Source organism: Terrapene carolina, unplaced genomic scaffold, assembly GCF_002925995.2.
Source record: "Terrapene carolina triunguis isolate 2854851 unplaced genomic scaffold, T_m_triunguis-2.0 Scaffold67, whole genome shotgun sequence".
NCBI classification, from domain to species: domain Eukaryota; kingdom Metazoa; phylum Chordata; order Testudines; family Emydidae; genus Terrapene; species Terrapene triunguis.
This window is the reverse complement of record NW_020664418.1, coordinates 23793081-23816006: the sequence shown is the minus strand read 5'-3', so window position 1 is coordinate 23816006 and position 22926 is coordinate 23793081. Positions and strand designations below refer to the sequence as shown.

At 41.5% G+C, this 22926-nt stretch overlaps 1 protein-coding gene across 1 annotated transcript in view; it reads right to left on the bottom strand.

Annotated features, from left to right (window-relative positions):
- The window catches only part of LOC115271170 (thrombospondin type-1 domain-containing protein 4-like), a 318226-nt gene that overhangs the window by 233035 nt on the left and 62265 nt on the right, over window positions 1-22926 (bottom strand). The window contains exon 4 of the mRNA XM_029910795.1: window positions 9102-9532. Within this exon, the coding sequence (XP_029766655.1) occupies window positions 9102-9532 (431 nt within the window). The remainder of the gene's footprint in view (window positions 1-9101; window positions 9533-22926) is intronic.

The window sequence follows — 22926 nt, the reverse complement described above, 5'->3', positions numbered from 1 at the left end:
GGACGGGGGCGCGGGCACTTGGCCGGGGCCGGGGGCGCGGGCACTTGGCCGGGGGCCGGCGCAGTGCTCGGCCGGAGCCGGGGCTGGGGGCGCGGGCACTTGGCCGGGGGCTGGCGCGGTGCTCGGCCAGGGGCACAGGCACTTGGCCGGGGGCTGGCGCCCCAGGGCCCAAGCAGGGCGAGAGACGCCGGGGCCGGGGCCAGAGCCTCTTGGCCTGGGCCGGCCGCCGGAGGGAGCCGCTCGGCCAGGGGGGCCGGACTGGGCCATGCTGCACCCTGCCCCAGCTTACCTGCTGCCTCCCTGTTTCAGGCTTCCCGCGAACATTTGATTCGCGGGAAGGAGGGGAGGGGGAGGAGCAGGGGGCGGAGCATTCAGGGGAGGGGGCAGAGTTGGGGCGGGGCTGTGGGTGGAGTTGGGGCGGGGCCAGGGCCCCATGGAGTGTCCTCCTTTTTAAAAATTAAAATATGGTAACCCTATACATTTCCCACACCAAATATGCTATCAGATGAGACAACAGAGGAAGCTTCAGAAAGGAAAAGCCACTTTTGATAACCTATACTCTCTCCCCTTCCCTTATGTACAGTGTGAGAACTACCCAACCCCTCTTGCAAGTCCCAGGCAGAACCTACGTGGTACTAAGAAGCACAGCAGACTTTCCACTTCAACTGCTGGCACCAGAAGAAAGGAAATGCAGGCATAGCAATGTGAAAGGCTGATAATTTTTGGAATCTTTCCTCAGTACAAATCCTCCCTCTCACCCCCTTTCCACATACAGAAATGCCTTAAGGAAACTCTTCCCCCATTAATAGGTTTCCAAAACTATAGTGAGATTGATTTTTCATTTGTGCGGGGATGGGGAGATGTAATTACTTTCAACTTGCACTGTTTATCTAAGTCTGTGTTACCCACCCACCTCATTAATGTCTCATAAATCTCACTGACATTTGCAATTTTTCCTTCTTTCAATAAAAATACACATACGCGCTTAGTTCAGCCCAGAGTCCACATCAGCTTCTGCCAATGTTGATGCAGCCACAGGGCTCCACAGTAAAAATTCCACTTGCAGAGGGAGATGAAGTAGCAGTGACAGAAAAGTTGCAATTGTCCTTCGACTGCATGTGGGTGTGTAGGTAGCCAGTGCAGCTCAACTTGTGGTTGCCACTAAAGAATATGCTGACTCTGCACAGTTTCTTAGCAGGCTCAGTTTAACACTGCCCTTTCCCAGAAAATCCCCCCAAGGGCGAGCAGGCAATGGCAACCCCACCTTCTCCACTCAAGATGAATCCCTTGTCCTTTCTGGTGCCAGAGATAATTGACACCTTCCAGAATCCACATCAATGGAACTACCCATGTTCTTTAATGTTTATCACTTTCATAGCTGCTAGGATCTGAATTGCTCTTTTAGGCCCTGATCCTCCAATTTAAAACATGTGAGCCGGCCCCTGCACCTCAAGTCCCTTTGAAGCCAGTGGGGTGCTACGGAGACCCAGCAGTCAATCTATGTGCTATCAATTGCATGACTGGGGCCTCAACTCTCTTCATTTCTGCAGTTTCACTGGTGAGAAATGCAGAGCTCTCAGAGCTTTAAACACTAGTCCGTGAAAGCTATTTCTAGTGCAAAGGTGTTTTCTGTTTTGAACGCTCTGCCTTTCTGCATGGTCAAGCCCCCTTTTTAATGCGGCTGCTTCTTTTTTAGATGCTTTAGTACTTGGATTTTTACCCTACCGATTTTATGCTGGTTTGTTCCTGTTCCTATTGTTTTAACTGTGAAGTGCTCCAAGTACCTCAGGTAGCAGAGATGATGCTTTAAGAAGTAAAATCATTACATAAGATTATCATACAGTTAAACAATTGTAATGGGCACTTAGCTCTCCAGATAAAGCGAGCGTGCTCCCCATTTTACAGTTAGCAACCAAGGGATCTGCAGCTTTTTTAACTCCTACCCCACTTTCAACTTACTGAATTCATGGCTTCCTGATAAATACATGCACTATGAAGAAATTCTAGTTACAATGCTCCAAGAGAGCAGCAATTGTTAATGAAATGTATTATTTGCAGTTTGTTAACACTAACAGTGTGGTAGGCGCTGTCCAAACATATCATAAAGCAGCCCCCTGCCCAAAAATGTTTTTCAGACATTACTATAAACGTGCAAAAAAGACAAACAGAGGTGATTTGGGACATTTTTGTAGTATAACTCAAAGATAGCTTTGATTTTAAAATGGACTTTGGCTTGCCCATTAATCACCCATAAAATCTGAGCCCCTTGGAATTAAAACAAATTAGAATGGCCAAGACTGAGGTTTAAAAATTGGCCATTGCATATGAAAAGTATTTTTTTCCAATCAGTTTCACAAGAATTTTTATTTCATGCCAAATAATGTAATTGCATTCAAGTGGGAACAGATTGGAAGCAACTTTGGTTTGTTTTTTAAATGTATGTTATTTAATTTTTATCATCAATTTTCTGATAATCAGTACCAGAATTCCTTTTAAAAGATACAGGGCCTAGTTCTGCAGTCCTTATTCACATGGGTTCCGATTCAAGAAAAACTTCCATTTTTAGGGCCAACCCTTATGCACGCGGTTAACTTTAAGTCCTTTCCTGGACTGAGGCTGTGTTGTATCACTGAATCATGCAATTAGTCCTACTGAGTATTTGAAAAAGTATGTACTACTAAATGTGAGTAAGGATTGCACAGTCTGCAAAACAGTATTAAGAACAAGACAAGGAATGCCAGTAACATACCAATACTATATACTGATGCCTATGAGATCCATATGGGACCTCAAGATCATATGGTAAACTCTAATACAAAAGCATTCTCCTGAAGGATTATTGATGGGGGGAAAAAGGAAAGAAAAGAACAAAATCCCATATCAATGCCCCTTCACAAGACCTGGGAAGATAAAGCAAGTCAGCAGGACTGTATTTTGGAGATGCTTAACTGCTTTGCCCCACATTTTAAAGAAAAATTATTATTATTGTCAACAGCTTCCTCAACAGTCACAACATCTAGTATTTTTCAAAGCCATTTCTGAAGGAGAATCTGCGTCTTTCCATTTCAAACAGGATTACTTTTTAGTGACCATCAGTGCTGCTAAAAGCAGCTTTTTAAAAACTCCCTTATTTGCAGCCTCGAGGTTTTTATTATAAATATATAATATAAATATATATATGTCAAAAATTAGGATTTCGAGTAACACAAATTTTTCATGAAAGGAGTCTGCTTTCCACTGCAAATTTTCCACTTATTAAATCAAAAAAGTCTAACACCAAAAAATCAAAAATTATTCAGAAATGCCGCCCTGGTTCCACTTGAGAGTTGCCATTCCATGGCAATGAGTACTGGATGCCTCATGCCTTCATCCTTCTCCATGGGTCAGGCTACCCAGCTGGACCACAATCTCCTATGACTCACCACAACAAGAGAAGAGACCATAGTGCATCATGGAAGATGTGCTCCTGCCAGAGAGCCTGGCCTATAGAGAAGAGCGGGGACATAACTCCACCAAACCACAACTCACATGAGGCACCACAGCGGTACTTCCAAATAAAAATGTTCAGTGGTCAGCTGAAAGTTTTCCCGTTTTCTATTTTTTACCAAAAAATTCAATCTTTCTGTGGAAGAAAACTTTATTTTCCAATGAGATCTCACAAGTATTGTTTAGTATCAGGGGGTAGCCGTGTTAGTCTGTATCCACAAAAACAACAAGGAGTCCGGTAGCACCTTAAAGACTAACAGATTTATTTGGGCCTAAGTTTTCTTGGGTAAAAAAAACCTCACTTCTTCAGATGCATGGAGTGAAAGTTACAGATGCAGGCATTATATAATGACACATGAAGAGAAGGAAGAACCTCACAAGTGGAGAACCAGTGTTGATAGTGCCAATTCGATCAGGGTGGATGTAGTCCACTCCCAATAATAGATGAGGAGGTGTCAATTCCAGGAGAGGCAAAGCTGCTTTTGTAATGAGCCAGCCACTCCCAGTCTCTATTCAAGCCCAAATTAATGGTGTTAAATTTGCAAATGAATTTTAGTTCTGTTTCTCTTTGAAGTCTGTTTCTGAAGTTTTTTTGTTCAAGAATAGTTACTTTTAAATCTGTTATAGAATGTCCAGGGTGATTGAAGTGTTCACCCACTGGCTTTTGTATGTTACCATTCCTGATGTCCGATTTGAGACCATTTATTCTTTTACATAGGGACTGTCCGGTTTGGCCAATGTACATGGCAAGGGGGCATTGCTGGCACATGATGGCATATATAACATTAGTAGACATGCAGGTGAATGAGCCCTTGATGGTGTGGCTGATGTGGTTGGGTCCTCCGATGGTGTCGCTAGAGTAGATATGAGGACACAGTAGGCAATGAGGTTTGCTACAGGGATTGGTTCCTGGGTTGGTGTTTCTGTGGTGTGGTGTGTAGTTGCTGGTGAGTATTTGCTTCAGGTAGGGGGGTTGTCTGTAAGCAAGGACTGGCCTGCCTCCCAAGGTCTGGGAGAGTGAAGGATTGTTTTCCAGGATAGGTTGTAGATCACTGATTATGTGCTGGAGAGGTTTTAGCTGGGGGCTGTACGTGATGGCCAGCGGTGTTCTGTTATTTTTATAGCACTTAAGTCTGTGCTAGGCAATTTGCTTTCTCCCCACCTCAGAAGGTTTAATCCTGCACACACCTACTATACACATAGCACCTATTATGGTAGTATTCCCTCTTCAATTTCACTACTTACAAAAATACACAGTACACCTGGAATAGCAGGGAGGGATGAGGTGATCCTGATTGCTTACAACTCTATATCCCCTTTAGTAATGGATTAGAACCACTAACGTTTAGTCAAAATCTCCTTTCATAAACATTTAAAAATAATATGGGATTTAGGACTACTTTGTCAGTGAGCCACTGGTTTGTGGGTGTGCAAAATTTGTGCGAGCATCCATTTTCACCCCTTGAAACCTGCACATGTATATGCAAATTGTGCCTCTAGCTATGCTATTTGATTTCCTCATACATATGCAGGTTATACATAAAATAAGAACTAGAGATAGAAACATGTCTGCACATGCATAATACAGTTCTAACGACTACTAAACCCTTAAGGGCCTATCAGGAGATAGCAAAAGTACTTCCTGCATTTTGCTCAAAGAAATGAACAGTTTACATCCTCTCAGTGTTATGATCTTCAAATCTTTTACGGTGGCTTTCCTATTTCCAATTCAGCCACATTTATATTTGATGGCGGGAAAAGGTCAAATCAGAGACGCTCTTGATCATCCAGTGTTCTGAACACTGTGGCTGATACTGCCGTTATTTCATCCAAAACAGGTGCAAGATAATACCTTCCTGATGCATGATAATAAAATACTGCATTCTACAATGTATTCAAACTATATGTTTTTTATTTGTTGTAATTACGTCTCAGAAGTTCAAGGATATGTAAGTCTTCAACAGTCTTCTTTATAACTTGGGTAAAATTATTGTCTCCCATACCCCTCCATCCTCACCTCTCAGTTCTGAATGGAGCTGGAATGAGCATGACTGTTTTTATTTAGGATCTTCTAGCACTGTATCTTTCTAAAACATCTTTAGTCTTGCACGGACACCATCAACAGTGTCCACACAGCTCCAAAAAACATGTTTATTGTGGCAAAGGATCGTATAGATAAATATAGAACCTGGAGACAAGTTAGCAAGCTTTTCTTAGAGCATCATGATGGAGCTGTCATTTTCTAAAAGATCCTGATCCCACTGAAGAAAGAAATAATTATCAAATTTTATAAGTTAATAAAAAATAAAAAAGGCTATTAGTTAGGACGAGAGCTGGTTGACAAATTTGCATTGGAGCAGTTTTTTTTTTCTGCAAATGACGTTCAGTTAAAATTAAAATACCAGTACTTAAAGGGAACATGTCATTTTGATGATATTTTCTATGGGAAAACTTCAAAACAATTCAAACTGTGGTGTTTTGTCTTGCCTTTCATTTTTGTCATTTTAATTTCAGTGTTAATCAATTTTAACATTGCATTATAATTATAACATTTTATATTATATAATGTTTAGACATTATCAAACCAAAATGTTTTGATAAGGTTGTTGCAGTTTTTCCAAAAGAAAATATTTTTGGAATTTTCATTCCACAATAAATTTTGACTTTTCATCCCAATTTGAAATTCCATTTGCTGACTAGCTCTACTCAAAACATTGCTTAACTGAAAAAGCCCCTCTATGCTCTCCCAGTATGTCCCTCGGTCTGCGACGCTTCCAGCAGCTCCCATTGGCCTGGAGCAGTGAACCACGGCCAGTGGGAGCCGCGATCGGCCGAACCTGTGGACGCAGCAGGTAAACAAACCGGCCCGGCCTGCGAGGGGCTTTCCCTATACAAGCGGCATCCCAAGTTTGGGAAACACTGCTCTAGGTATTCCTGTTGGAGCAGTACACCTCTCTCCCCACATATACACAATACAAACAAAGCCACAATAGAGCCCTAAGGTCCAAGCTGGTTTACTCTCCCCTTCCAAAAAGGAACCCAGTTAAAATTTTAAAGTAGGTCAAAATTTGGGCTAAGCTCTCCACTCCCTCGCCCCCGCCATTTAAAATTTTCTAACTCTACCTGATTAGCCATTTATAGTTCAGTGTTTCTACATTCTCAATTGCATTAAGAGACCATTCACATTTGCTGATTTCTCTACTTTCCTGGTCGGCTGCCTGAGAACTTTTCCACTTCTTTCCAAAAGGTACAAACGTAGTTTGCTTTTTTGAAGGACGCCCATTGCTTGTGGAATATATTTGACTTGGAAGCAGTCCCATTTCATCTTACTATGCTTTCAGATGTTAGCTCTTCTCGGTCACAAATCTTAATTCCTATTTTATTGTTTTAAAGAAATCTACTAAAATTATGGATCATATATAAATCTGAAAACAGTAATTATAAATATTCCAAAAACTTTGAACTAATTCTCTACATTATTAAAATACAGACTTTTTTGAATGACTTGGAACAGTTCCTCCCCATTGTATGGGCTATTGAAGAATGCATTTTACAGTATATAAATTGTATGTAGAGCTCATTAATATTTGGAATTCATTTTCTACCCACCCCCCCTCGCAGCAAACATTTGACCTCTGGACTTTACAAATTAAGAACACATATTAGGCCTGCCATGCTAATCCATTTCATTTTAAATTCAAATAAAAAATTTCTAGTGTCTTTACAGTCACCGGCAAAACATCTCAAAGTTACGCAACATAATAGGCTCTAAAGCCACAAGGGACCATTTTACACAAGGAGGAAATAATTTGTTACATAAATAAGACTTAAACACCTCAATATCAATCATTCTCTTTTCAAGACTTCATCCTTGGAAAAACTGCTATACATCTGTACACAGATTTGCATCATACCTAGAGAAGTGTAAAAAAATAAAAATCCCCAACATAAATCTAGAGGACTTCCATCATACAGGAAAGCAGAGCTGAATTAGGCTTTATCCTCATTTTAAGATTCCATATTACGAGGCTGTTGTACTGTATCCTGACTTCTACACAACATTCAATACTGAGTTCTGCCCATTCTCCTCTCCTAAATGCTCTGTTCATCTCCTTTTCCAACTGCAAAGGCTGCTATAAGCTGCGCCAGCCACCAATCGCCCCCAGGAGCTGCTACCACAGCTAGGGATAGCCAGAGTGGAGAGGGAAACACCAGACAAGTCCAGCAGGTTGATAGCAGAAATGCTACAGAAGCTGTAGCCCACCAGAGGATTCACCTAGGCAGGGAAGGCTGGATCAGACAGACAGTTTTAGAATGGCTTTGCACTGCTGATTCAGGGACATTCATATATTTTATTTCTTTAATTTCTGTATTTTTGGAGAAACAAGAATAAAGTGAAATTGCCCAGAACTAGAAATATCAGCATCTGAACCTAGTCTGGTTTCAAGTAAGCTTTGACGTGCAGGCCTCACTGAGACAAACATAGGGGGAACAAGTATGTTGCTGCTGTTTGACTGGAGAGTTTTTCCTGCAAGCTGTCAAGTCAGCCCCTTTTCCCCAGAAATGGAGAGCCACAGGTGTATTGCTGGGATTATCTCAGGGTAAGCGCAAGGGTTCTCAACCAGCCAGCCAGTTGAAATTGAAGGAGCAAAGAAACAGAGCATAGAAAGGCAAACTTTGACAAGGTAGCACAGGATCGCAGGTCTACCCAAGAAATTAGGCCTCAAAGGTGGGCATGGCCACAGGTAGCTTGATGGTAAGTGCATTCTCAACTATATTTTAAGCTTTGAGATTCTGGCATGAACTAATGAAGTTCTGTCTTTGGGGAGTGACAGGAACATAGAGTTAATATTAAATCAGAAGAGGGGAGCTGAATTGTTAAAATGATTAATATCCACTGAAGTCAGTGTATATTAAAATCAGAGCTAGTCAAGGTAAGCTTTTAAAAAAAATTATTTTTTTTTAAAAGGAAAAAGGTTCTTTTACTCAAAAAAAAATCAGTTTTTCTATAGAAAAAGCAAAAGGGATATGAAAAAGGGAAGGGACGACAAAACAAAAACAACAAACCAGAAAACCAAAAAGTCCTTGAAAAGTCCTTTTTATTGAAAGACAGGAAATTTTGACCAGAACGCAAACTTTGGTAAAAAGCCATTTTTCATCACAAGTAGGTTTGAAGACAAAATTTCAAACTAGTTCTAATTAGAATAGGCTGATGAGATTGGTACCTGAGGGGCATAGCACAGTTATCCTTTACTAGGTTTAATATGAGGTTGGCAAAGGGTAATGGATCATGGGGGAAATTACTAGATCACAAAATTATATTTTAAGCTGAGATATTAAAATAGCTTGCAGTTTTATTTTGCCTGCAGGCAAAATTATCACACTCGTTTTTGGTTTTAGAACATAAACAGCAGATATTGAAATATAATACACAGAGTATCACAAGCTATCTCTTGAGACAGCCCTCTAAAACAGTTTGTGGATATTACAGACCCATACTATTCTTCCCTGAGATTTTCCCATCGATTAATGTAAATCTGGCATGAAGAGACACATTCTTCAAACACACCATTCACACCAAGCTATGGAATCAATTACACGTGCAGGAACAGTACCTCCTCTCTGGCTTGGTTCTGTGCCTTTGAGAATGCCGGCTGCCTCTCAACGTTCCTCTGTTCAGATGGCTGTCATTGCGGCCCGTGGAGGAAACTGAAGCCCAAAGACCTCTCTGAAGCTGCTCCTCGTTTCTGTGAAGTGGCACGGATGTACGGATGGCAGAGATGACATGGCCGGAATAAGGGGTCAATGGATCTTCACGACGGTGGGAATGCTGGGGTGCAAGAGTTCTTTCCAAGGCTGGGTACTGTTGCCCTGGTCTAGAATAAGCCCTGTCGTGGTAATAGCTTGGGAGGCAGGGCCGGGTTTGCTCCATCACCCCACCACTGCAACTTCGAGAGCAAGCAGACCAGGGGCCCCAACTGCCCCATATGCCTGGGATTCCTGCGCTGCTGTCTTCAGAACTTTGTTCTTCTATCCTCTGGGGAACCTGAAGACACAGATGGACAGAATTAGGGTAACTAGAAATTACACTGCAATATAAAGGAAAACTCTACTTTCCTTTTAAAAGCCATTCATTCCATCCTCATGGAAATTAAACCCAAGCTGACCGGGAGCTGATTAATTTATATTTATTCGACATTTGCTTCACTCTGCTAGCACAGGAGGTAGCATCCCTCTTAGAACCATCAACCCTTCAGACTAAAAGTTGTTTTTGGACTTTCTGGACAGGGGTGGATTTCCCTTTGGCCTCCATGGTGGAAAATGCTGCTCAGTGCAAAGTTCAGAAGCCGTGGAGATGGAAAACTATTTTTTTCCTCCACATCAACAGCAAAGTCAGATGGGAGGGGAAATTAGTTAAATAAAAAATAAAAAAAACCACCCTCAAGTCACTTACCACACAATGACTGAAAGACAACATAAAAGATCAGAGTTACATTTTTGTTCTCTGTGACAGAGACTAAGATGTCTCTGCTTGTTTCTCCCCTGCTTGTGACTGAACAATAGTGATTGCAAGTGGTGGATTGAGGCTTACATGACATTTCAAACTGAACTTTTTACAGAAGCAGCAAAACCAAAGAGGACAAGAAAGCTACATTATTGAAAAAGTGCACTGCATCCTCTTTTTCTATTAATGCAATCTGCTATGGGCTGGATTGTAACCTTACAACTTCAGAAGCAGGTCAGGACCTGGATTATTAATCTACTTCTGTGTTGTTCAGAGAGAGAAATAAAATGATGCAGCTTTCACTGGAGCAGCTTACTTCCCTCAGCTGCACAGCCTATTCCCCACTCACCTACATGGCATGAGGAGCAGCAGCCAACCCACGCCTGTTCTTCCTCATGTGCAGTGTCTAGCAATGAGGATAGCCTGCACAGGGCAGTAATGGGTTTCCTAATTCCTCTGTATGGCCCAGGGTCATGACTGAGACCTTTTAGAACTGGGTTAAGTATTTCATATTTGAAATTCAAGAGTTAAGGCATTTTGATTAGACATAGTTCATGACAAGTTTATTTGCTCTTAAAGGATGAGCCTTTAGTCTTCTAATCAAGTTTCCAAGGCAAATACTCATGATTATGGATATTCAGAAGTCTTTTTTACACAAATATCTTATAATGTTTGCTGAAACTTGCTGTTTCAGGTAACATTCCTGTCAATAAATTTGTTCACTGGTCTATCCACTGAACAAGAATACAAGAACCACACACTCCAAAGAACATTTAACTTGGAATGGGAAAGATGGAATAGTCGTGAATAATTTTTTACTCCTTCATATACAAATATGCAGCCATCTCATATCTTTAAAAGATAGACACACAGATCTCTCCCTAGGTCACATTCTCTTTTCAAAGGATGGCCTTTTAATAACATAACTGCCATTAATGGTTTTGTTCCATGCATCATTATGTAGTAGGGGAGAGATTAACAACTAAATATTTGCCTCCAGTCAAAGTCTGCTTGAACTGCAAACCCCCTCAGCCAGTCAGAGCACATTACTGAACAGCTAGCTACAAACATGGGAAGGCTTTAGTGGAATGTGGTTTGCAAATATGGTTTGAATACACTACTACAAAATGAAAACCCAAGCCAGAACAGGGTTTGTGGTGGACTATGTAACTATCAGCTGTGGTCTACATAATCTGAAACATTCCCCCCCACTCCGAGGTTCCGCTCACTCTTTCATCACCAACCACATTAAAAAAAAAACCCTGCATTTAATTGTAACTAGCAAATAATAAAAAGCATCTGTATTAATGTGATGTGTTCTCAGTTTCTGCAATGTTACTTAGAAAACAGGAGCAGATGTCTCTGTATTTAATATTTCTTTTTCCATGGTAGCCCATTTGGCATCAGCCTATTAAATTCAATTGCCTGTACAACCAAATAACTACATAATGTTGAAATTATGAACAATATGCAACAAGGTATTGGTTTCTGGCAGTTATATTTGCATCTATTTCCAACAACAGAAAAGCACTGGCTTATAATATGACCAAACAACTAAGTTATTCATCAGTTTGCCGTTTCTTCACTGAACACTTACTATTTATATAGAAACACTGGGTTAACACAGCACTATCGTAAATATAAAACTGCCACATGTTAGATTAAGATAATCATCCATCATCTTTCTTGCACCCGGCCCTAGTTTGCAGTGAAATTTATTTGTCATGGAAGTAAACGTTCATTCTCATCAGAAACATCACACTTAATTTGTCTGGCTTGCTTAGTCATCATTTTTATGGTGATTCACTGCAACTTTTTGCAAAGCCACAGGCATTCATCCAGGCAATGATTAGAATCTATCAGTTTGCAAACAAGCTCAGACAACCACTTAAAAATGAACCATTTTGTTCCGTAGAAAGAGAAACAGACATAAAAGTGACAAGTGTTGACCTGCCAGAGAAAGACCCTCCCGTCTGTCAGACCTCAATATAGCAAGAATTGTTTCAGACAAAATAAAACTTTGATTAGCTAAAGGCAGTGGGAAAGTAGTTTCACTCACCTTCATGTCTAGTTTTACTGCTGAGATAGCACCGCCGGCTTTAATCTAGGTATTTAAATCAGAAGGCAATAAAACAAAAAAGTCTAGCACGTCTTATACTCTGCTATATTCATTAATGAGACTTATGCACACAGGTTGGGGAAATTCTGGGAAAAGGGGAAGTTTAGATAGCAGATCTGACAGCATATACATAGCATATTTCATCTTCAAAGCACTTTACAAACATTAACTAACTCCTCACATCAGTCCTAGCAGGTAACTGAGTGGGCATAATTCCCAGTTTGCAGACTGGGAAAACAGAGATTTTGATTTGCCCAAGGCTGCAAAGGAGTTGGAGTCTGATGGCTCATGTACATAGCACCGCAGTTTGGACTACATAGACCTCTTTAAAGTGAACTATGTTAATTCAAACTATGTACCTTTTAGGTCACACCCACAGCATCCACACGGAGAAGTTACCATACAGCACACTAGCATGTGCTGCCATTCACCCACACACACCTGCCCCCAGTTCTAAATGCAGGGCTATGTAGACGTAGCCTAAGGTGACCTATGTATTCAGAGGTCCCTGGCTCCGAATCCTGTGCTCTAACCATGTCTGTTACTCTCCCTTCAAGACTTCAGTTGTCCCTTGTGTAATCTGGATTTGCCTGAAGGAAGAACCTGACAAGAGATAGCGGGAGCCTCCTTTTCTTTATCACTATGACCTTTTGTTTGCAGTTAAAATTATCTAGAGTTCTTATAACATTTATTTCCTCCCCTGCATGTATGTCAGGGGAGAATGTGAAACACATGGTGAACATAGTACCTTTCTCCACTAACCTAAATCCATCTGTCTACAGATTCAACAAATGGAAGTCATCAATTAGGCCATTTAGTCCATTTTCCCACAGAGAAGGATTGCTTCCTACTGTATATTAACTAGTATTATCCAGTCTAATTGTAAATGCACCATTAAAAGAAGTTTTCCTTTGCTTCCCTCAGGAGATTACCCCACAGCCAGGATGTCTACACTGACTTTTTTTTTTTTTTTTTTACTGTCATACCCTTATTCCTAGTTATATCCCCTTTTAGTATTCTAAATTATTCCCTTTTCTCTCCTTGGTATGTACACTCTAAGCATGTGCCCTCTTAAGTCTTCAGGTGAAGATACTGTAATCTTGCTTCATTCGGAACTGTAATCAGGTTTATGCTTTTCTTCGAACTTTTTTTCAATTTGCTGGTAGCTTTCTAGTAATGAGGTGACAAACTGAACAGATGTTACATCTGCAGGATGGTAATTGCCATGATCTCTCCTTTTCCCTTTATTGTACATCAGTACAGTAACTCCCCACTTAACGTCCTCTCTCTTAATGTTGTTTCGATCTTACGTCCCTGCTCAATTACAGAACATGCTCCATTTAAAGTTGTGCAATGCTTCACTGTAACGTCGTTTGGCTGCCTGCTTTGTCCACAGCTGGCAGCCCCCCTATTTTTCCACAGCACCTCCCGCCCGCCGGCAGACCCTGCGGATCAGCGCCTTCCCCCCCTCCCCCCCTCCTGCCCGCGGCAATCAGCTGGCTTGCGGCGTTCAGGAGGGAGCGGGGAGGAGCAAGGACTCGGCGTGCAGGCTCCCCCTCCCTCCAGAACTCCACAAACCAGCTGATTGCCGCGGGCAGGAGAGGGAGGGGGGAGCCTGTGCACTGAGTCCTCGCTCCTCCCCCTGCCCTCTGAATGTCACAAACCAGCTGATTGCCACGGGCAGGAGGGCGGGGAGAGGAGCTAGGACGTGGCGTGCTGAGTAAAGGGGGTGGAGGGGGGAGGAGAAGAAGCGGGTTAAGGGTGCGGGCTTGGGGGGAGGGGGGATGTGGGCAGGCTGAAGGTTGAGCCCCCCGCCCCTGGTGCTTGCAGAGTAGGGGAAGCTGCTGCTGCTGCGCAACATGCTTCTCCTAGCCTACACCACCTTCAGCCTCCTTGCCTGCCTCATTGTCTCCAGTGCCAGTGGGCTGTGCCTGTGTGGGGTAAGGCAGGGGAACCTCCCAACTATAGTACTGTATGGCCAAAAAAAAAATTTCCCTGGAACCTAACCCCCCTCTCCCCCATTCTTATGGGGAAATTTGATTCGCTTAACATTGTTTCACGTAAAGTCACATTTTTCAGGAACATAACTACAACGTTAAGTGAGGAGTTACCATACTACATATGCCTTCCTCCAATCTTGTAGCTCCCCAACTGTCCATTATTTATATAAAAAAATTTCAGTGCTATAAGAAAGTAATTTGCCAACTCTCTTAATACCTTTAAGATGTATAGGAACAATCCTTCAGGAAGCCACACTGAATGCTTCCTCTCCGTCCATGTTTCCCCCACCTGGAACCAAAAGCCTTTTTGATGTGGGGTTCCAAGTTCATGTAATGCAGTTGTGGGACTACCTGAACCCTCAGAGCCAGCCTGCTTCCAGACTTGGGACCTCATGTTGCTACAATACATGCTACTCCAGGCTGCAGTCCTGATCTGTAAAGCTTTCAGAAAGATAACATTTTCCCATCTCCAGTTCCACCAGCACTGCTCCAGTGTGGTAGCAGGCTGTCTGAAGCTGCTCTCATGCAACCAGAAAATGGGTACAGGGTAAGAGTGAAGTCTTCTGCCAAGCCTCTGCAGCACACCTGTACAGGGGAGGATGAGCAGGGAAACAGAACACACTAAAGACTGATCAGTCAGTTGTGTGTGAGTAAGAACAACAGAGTCAGTGATTTCCTTCATATGTTACTCCTTCATATTGGCTTTTGTGATACTTGTTAACTGAGTTCAGAAGAGAACATACCGTATGAGTGAAACACCTTGTATGAACTCTCAGTCAAATTCAGACACAAGTAAAATTAATAAATAATTTTTTACTTTTACTCATGAAAAAAAAAAAATCACTTTTCTGAAACAAAGACTGCAATACAGACAAACAGCAGCTTCTTAAAACCCAAGGTCAGAGATTTTCTAAAATCCTCCCCAACCCTCCTAAAATAGCTTTTCTACATATAAAAATGTCACTAATTTAAACTCCAAAATCTCAGGAATTTTCAGGGCCAGAAGCAAGTGCAATGAAAGACAGAGGAAAATCTAGCCTTCCAAGGGTATAAATCTCCCATTTCTAACTCTGCTGGGTTGTGTAGATCTTAGATCTGTCCCAGCAAACAACAACTGACGATTGTTTGTCCCGGGCATCAGCTTAGAGAAATGTTGTTGGCAATTCCATATTTGGGGGAAAGCAAGTGGCTGCTCAAAGCTGCTCTGAGATTTAGACTGTTCAAATTAGCTTCAGCAAAGATGGAGCAGTGGGCAGAGTGCAGGGGAAGTGCATACTGAACACAGTTTATTATTACTAAATAATAGTAATAAAGGTAGAATTTTCAAAGCCCGAGAGTTAGGCACCCAGTTGAATAGGATTTGTCCACTAATACCCTTAAGCTCTTTTGGAAATCCGAGCCATAGTTTGGATAAGAATTACTCGGGGATGTGGGACTACTGTAACTCAGACTGATACCTGAACGGATGTTTTATGTAACCACTCAAAAAAATTACAAATGCACAATCAGGGCATGATTCAACATATTAAAAATTCACAAGTTTAAAGTCTGGTCTCTCGTAGCCCTTGTGAGAGGTAAAACAGAGGTTTTGCAACATAGAAAAGGGGAGGTCCTCAGGCACTAACAGAATCCAGCACACACTGGTCCCGGAAAGACTCAGCTTCTGGACTTTAAATTTGTGGGTTTAAACACCTCTAAAATGATCTGAAAAGGGTCTTCTATCCATAAAGTGTACAGGGATTTAATAAATCCCTCTATGCCTGGTATAGTGGGACTCATGGTAACTAAGGCACCTCATTTTATAGGTTCAGGGATAAAAAAAAAAAAAAAAGTCCCTATAAAATATTTTAAAATTTTCTAAAACACGTTTGTGGGGTCTGGTGAGTTAAATGCTGCTGTGACCTTTAAGTGCTGTGACAGAGTATGGCAAAGTTCAAGGCCATCAGCTGCTTCTGGAGCTGGGGTGGATACCAAACTGAACAACAAAGAGGTGCTGGTTACAGTTTGTAAACTGTACTAACTCAATTCATTTGTGTTTTATTTAATCATTTTTATTCTTCTTACCCAATAAAAGTCACTGTAGTTAATTACAAAGGCCTGACTAGCTTATTTGGAGCTAAAGACAATGCCTAAAACAGTTTTTCTGAAATGTGCCATATACAGAATACATAATGAAGTTGAATAGTAAAGGATTTATCAGCATGCATTTAGGGTTATTTGCATTACTCATTTGTAATTCACATGCCTCTCCCAACCTCATGCTGGTAAGACTGACACCGTCCCACACCCTCTACTCTGTAGTAGGAAAGCTATACTTTTTTGTGAGAGGGGTCATTAAGACCATGTCACCAGTATCTCTTAATTGAAACAGAAAGAATCAGTGTGTGTGTTTTTACAGCTCTTAAGCTAGAGGACAAATCCCACATAGCCTTCAGCTGTATTTGAACCCACCCAAGTATAATCATGAGACTTGATCTGTGCCCAAGATAAGAATAAAAATGTGCCCAAGATTAACTGAATTCTCTCTCTATAGCAACAGAGAAAAAGGCCATGAACATACCCCAACATTATGAAATATGCAGTCAGGGAAACTCTGTTAATATACTGGACGGATATTGTGGGAAGTCTTCATCTTAAGTATAACTAGCAGCAGATATCTGCAAAAGTTGAAACTGATGAAAGGACCTATCTAACCAGGTTGAAATAGAAGCATGAACTAGATCTCAGGACCAAACTCAACCCCACCTTAAGCAGGTGCAACTCTGTTGATTTAAGTAGGAGCTGTTGGATGTTCAGCACTTCAGAAGAATCAGGTTACTTATTTAAGAGCCTAACTAGGTTTTGTGCAGGTTGGTGGGCTCTTTCATCAGTCAAGGAAAGAACCAACACCAGAGCCAAGTCTGTTTCAGGCACTTCAATTCATTGGTTAAGCCAAATATCTGGACAACATATCCAGCTAAAGTAGTTCCTCTGCCCCACCTTGGCTACAGTGCTCAGAGACATGTTCCTCCCCTGTCTCAGCTCCTCCAGATCTGTGCCCTGACTCAGGGACTTCCTGCAGGCACCTATGTTCTCCTTCAATTCTTATGTTCCAGGCCACCTACCTGGGAGTCACCTAGTAGCTGGGTTCTTTTCCCCTATTAGAGAAGCCTTCTGGCAGTTCTCTAGCCCAGTTGAGCACTTGCTTTTATAAGAACCAGGTCCTCTTCAGGCTATCAAGTGACCCTTAGCCCCACAACCTCAGCTGGGATGCAGCTAATTAGTCACATGTGGGGCCAGGCCCATCTCCCCTTAAGGGGCCAGTAACCCCAACACATTTTCTTGACCTTAATAAATTCAAGTTCTTAACTATGCACATGAAGGCTGATGTAGTACACAGGCAGTTAATTAACCCTGTATGTTAGGGGAATTTACAGGCTCAGCTGTTGAAACTGGAAGAGAGGTAAGATCAGGAGGATTAATCACTTTAGAGCAAGGGGTATTGGGTCTTGTAAAGATGCAGCCAGCTGCCGAGCTCCAGACCAAGGAATTTACAGCACTTTTGTATAGTACCTCCATAAATTCATTAGCTTCCGAGAAATTTAAAAGCTCCTCTGGCAATGCATGCTGAGTACATAAACCAAATAGCTGCAATGTAAGGAACTGACACATACAGCTGATCGAAAATTTTTAAAGAAATATTATGGACAATAGTTTCCATCAGGTCCAAGGTTGAATTTCTGGACAGAGAAGAACAGAGTGACGGAATAGCCAATAACCTTGTGTTTATGATGCTTTTCTGGGATGTGAGAGAACCAGGTTCAACTGCCTGCTCAGCCTGATTTGGAGTGAGTACCCCAACCAGGTTATTGGCTATTTGGGTGGAGGGGACAGTGTTTAAAAAACAAGTTTTCTAAAGGTCTCATTTTTGTTTCGTGTTAAACAATTTCAAAACCTGGAATTATTTTACAAAATGTTTCTTGACCGGCCCTATGGACAGGTTCCATTCATGAAGGCTACAGAGCTTGTAAGCTGCACATCTCTAGATTTTTCTCTTGAGAAACCCAGGGGAATGAAAAGAACACACGCTCATCCGAATACTATGTTAAAAATGTGAAATAGAGCACTCAAAAAAAGATAAAGAGAGTTCAAGATTTAGTTTCTCTTAACTCCCAAAACTTGCACATATATAGTATTTTGTTCTCTTATTTTCCTAGTAAAATGTAAACTTTAAAGCATTGTTATTAATGTGTACAATCTTAGCATATGTTATAGAAGAAAATTTAATATAATAGATTGTGTGTGCTTTATTACTTTATATATTATTCTCAAAAACATTATGAAACCAAAGCATCTAGAAATGGGTCATATGCAACTATTATTAACATTACAATAGTACCTAAAATCGCCAACAAGGGATCAGGGACTCATTGTGCTGGGCACTGTACTAATGGTGGGGGGTGGGAGGAGGAAAAGGAAAAAAAAAAAAAAAAAAAAAAAAAAAAAAACAACCACCACCCTAGAGAGTTTATAGTCTGGAGAAGAGTCCTTGAGTGAAACCCTAGGCCCTATGAAGCCAATGGCAAAACTCCCTTTGGAGCCAGGATTTCAATCCCGGTGCTAAGTGCAAAAATCAGTCATTCCAGGATTAAATTTTACTGTAAAAAATGTCCATAAGGAATCATAGCACTACAATAGGTGGGGAATGTCACACGGCTTGCACCCTTGAGCAGTCAACCATGGCAATACAGGTGAATCCTGCCTCAGCTTCCCCCTGCTGTCCATAGGGTCAACCAAATTGCCCATCTTTTCTCCCACAGATCAGACAGATGGTCAGCTCCCCCACACGAGAGAAGAATGATGTCCCTCTTCAAGTCCAATTCAGGCCCTGAGTCTGGGGGTTATTTTTTACTATGATTCCAATTCCTCTAAATCACCACCCTGCAAAGTACAACAGATGCAAAGGCAGTAGTTTTCCATCCCTACTCCAGGGACGCCATCTCCAGGTCACCCACCCAAGAGTCTACAACCAGCCTGTTCCCACTTCCTCTGCCCTTATTCCAGGGCCCATTTTCCATCTACCTGGGATTGAATAAACCCAGTTCTGTAATTCTTGTGCCTCTATTCCAGAGCCTCCACACCACTAGCCATTCTTCACACTTCTTATTACCATTCTGTCATATCGCTCACCTCAGGGCTTCTACAAGAAGCATTCCAAGCCCCTTCAGATGAGATTCCTAACCCTGTGAGCAACTCCGAAATCAGCCTCTTGTTCTTGGGTTTGGCCTGCCCCTGGCTGAGCCAGTTCTTCCCTTTTACTTAGGGACCTCCACACTAGCCTTCTACCTGGTATGTTTCCCTAGCTCTGGCCAGTACTGTCCCAATGACTCCTCAGTTCTCTCTCTTTTGCCCCAACTATGGTTCTTTCCCTCTCTCCAGACTCACACAACTCTCCCCAGGCAACTTCTACTAGTGCCCTGCTGCTTCCTGTTCCTCCTCTTCCTACGTACTGCCTGGCTTTTTAGAGAAGCCATGGGCATTCAACCAGGCCCCACTGAGAGGCAGTTAATTAGTCTTATTCCCTGGGCCTTATCCCTCCTAAAGGGGCAACTCACCCTGTAACAGGGACCAAATCCCTATTTTCTTAAACAACTCAGTAAGATTCTCCTTAGACAACACAGCAGAAGAAGGTCTTTAAGAGGAACTTAAATCTGAATAATATAGGGACCAGCTGGCCAACCAAGTGAGGAGGCTGTTGACTCGAAGAAGAAAAAAAAGACACAAAAGTTATTGTGGGAGAAGCTGACATACAAATGGACAAGAGTGGGAATGCTGGCAGAGTGGAGGCAGCAGGGAGCAATCAAGGTCAACAAAGGAGGCTAAACAGGGAGGAACAGAGTTGGATAGAGTTTTAAATGTGAATGGGAAGCTAATGGAGGGATTCAAATAGAGGAGTAGTCAGTAATGCCAACTCTTATGATTTGACTGCAAGTCTCATGATATTTGCAGTTTTTCTTAAAAACTTCAGCTCCTGAGTCATGTGATTATATGAGAATCTCAGTTCTCTCTCTCTTGTTTTTTTTTTTAAAATGCAACTTTCTAGCCCTCATGGTTGCAGAGAAAACCCTGAGCACATGGGCCTGTAAAAAATTTTAAATAGCAGAAGGCAAAGAAAAAGATACCAACATTTATTTATTTATTTTAAATCATTACTTTAATGCCAATCTCATCATTTTTTGTGACCTGGTTCACAATTTCTGAATATCTGCTGTTGACAATACTGTGACATGGTTAAATTAGATAAGAGGTACTGTGATTTCACATAATTGAGTCTTTTAGGCTTTAACTCAGCAAAGTATGTAAGCATATGCCTAAATTTAAATCTCATTGACTACTCAGATGACTAAAATGAAGCACATATTTAAGTACAGTGCTAAATTGGGGCTTTAGTGAAAAAATAGGTAGAAATCCTTTTGTAGGAAATGAAGTCCAAAGTTTCCTATGTAGCAGAATTTAGAAAATAATAATTAGCACAAGGTAGCAGAACCTTGTCCCTTCTCCTTATATAAAACAATATAATGTAGATGTATTGGCTTACTAGCTAATAATACAGTTAAGTACAGTCTGACTAACTTCCACAGCTATAGTGTATTTTTCTGTGCTGGAATCCAGCTACCAGAATGGGGGGGGGGGTTAGTTTGGTCTCCCTTCATGTGAAGCCATGGCCAGGGCAATGAAGGGCCTTGGCATAATTCTAGTGCTGATCTTGTCATACTGCATTACCACTACTGGGCTCTTTCAGCAAACGTTGCTTCCCTGTACCTAAAAAGGAGTGAATGTAAGTTAAGTAGCCGGAGAGAAGGTATTTTGATTTCTGCTTCTTGAATTTATCTCAGTGTTGGTCTAACAGAAATGAAAGATGTGTGCTACACTTGAGGAAAATGGCAATCTTCTTTAACCATTGTGGCACAACTTATTCAATGCCAATTATTTAAATATATTGTGATTTAATAACTGTATAATCTATATATTCATGTCTCTATGTTACACATTTGCTCAACTTCAATATATGTATATCTATTAAATGCAAATCTAGATGCAATGCATTACTGATATTGAGAAATCAATTACTGGAACAGAAAAAAGTATTTCTACCACAACATTAACCTGGCTACACGGAACATCCTGTATAGTTCATGGTGTACATTGAAAGATAATTACGTATTTACTGAGTTCTTGCACATGCAACTGCTGCTGAGGTCAATAGGAGTTGTATAAGTGTATCTGATGGTAGATTTTTGGTAATCTGTTTTTTAATAAAGCCCTCCTTACTGATAATGGTTAACCAGGGAAGACAAATAGGATGCATGTTGTAAGGGACCTGGGGAAACACAGACGAGAATAGGGAAATGCAAGAGGTTAAACATTCTCCATGTGAATAAAAGCCTCCCTCTCTTCTCTTCCAGTGTCCACTACTGCTATATCTCATGGAGATATGATCCCCCCATAGACACCATCCTACAGACATGCTTCATACAACTCACAGTCAACCTGTGGAACTCCTTGCCAGAGGATGTTGTGAAGGCCAAGACTATAACAGGGTTCAAAAAAGAACTAGATAAGTTCATGGAAGGTAGGTCTATCAATGGCTATTAGCCAGGATGGACAGGGATGGTGTCCCTAGCCTCTGTTTTCCAGAAGTTGGGAATGGGCGACAAGGGATGGATCACTTGATGATTACCTGTTCTGTTCATTCCCTCTAGGGCACCTGGCATTAGCCACTATTGGAAGACAGGATACTGGGCTAGATGGACCTTTGGTTTCACCCAGTATGGCCATTCTTATGCTTACAGCCAAAGGAGGGGAGCTCTGCTTTGGTGGGCCACAAACTCTGTCAAGAAGGGCTCTCATCCTGTTCATCTTAAATGCCAACCCAGCTTAAACTTTTGGCTTTTTCCATTTACAAATCTTCCTTTTCTTTTTAAACAAACTTTAAAAACAAAAAAAAAGACAGGGTTAAAAGTGCATTTCCACAGAATCCAGACAACACTCCCTAAAACACATTACATATTTTGGGGGGGAGAGGGGACAGGGAAATCCTTTACAAAAGACTTAGAAAAAGCCTGGAAATGAACAGCTATGGATCCAGCCAGTTTCCACTGCCACACACTCCATCACCCCTGCACACACATACATAATGCTCATGCAGTCCCAATATTGCCTCAAAGAAAATTTGTACAGATATGCCAAAAGGTGAAACTAATTAGTAGGAGATTATCAAAAACCCATCTATTATATTTACTACTGCATATACTTTTGAAAATTTTATTGGTAGACAACGTTAAGTTTAAGTGGGTGGTGTAAATCAGAGGTGGGAACAGTGAGTGATGAAGAATGATACGACAACAGGGAATTGGACAGATACCTTAGTGTAAAAGTCTGGTAGTGTTCTCCTGAAAACCCACAGGTGGCTAGAGGATGTCAAGTGGGTCTTGCTGACTCACTAGTGCAGATTCCTCCACCCAGATATAAAATAGATGTCTGTGGCACTCCAGAGGATGAGAGGAGTAAGGGTGTGAACTAATATATTTTAACTGTATAGCAAGAGGTTTTTATGAATAATAATAGTAATAATAGCTAGCTCTTTTCAGCAGATCTCAAATCAGTTTATAAAGGAGGTCAAGATCATTGTCCCCATTTCACAGATTGAGAAACTGAGGCACAGGAGGGGGTCATGAATAAAAGTGAAGAGAGTCACCTTTGGAACTATGAAATATGTTGAGTATATGGGTGTCATAACTATAAAGGGAAGGGTAACAGCTCTCTGTGTACAGAGA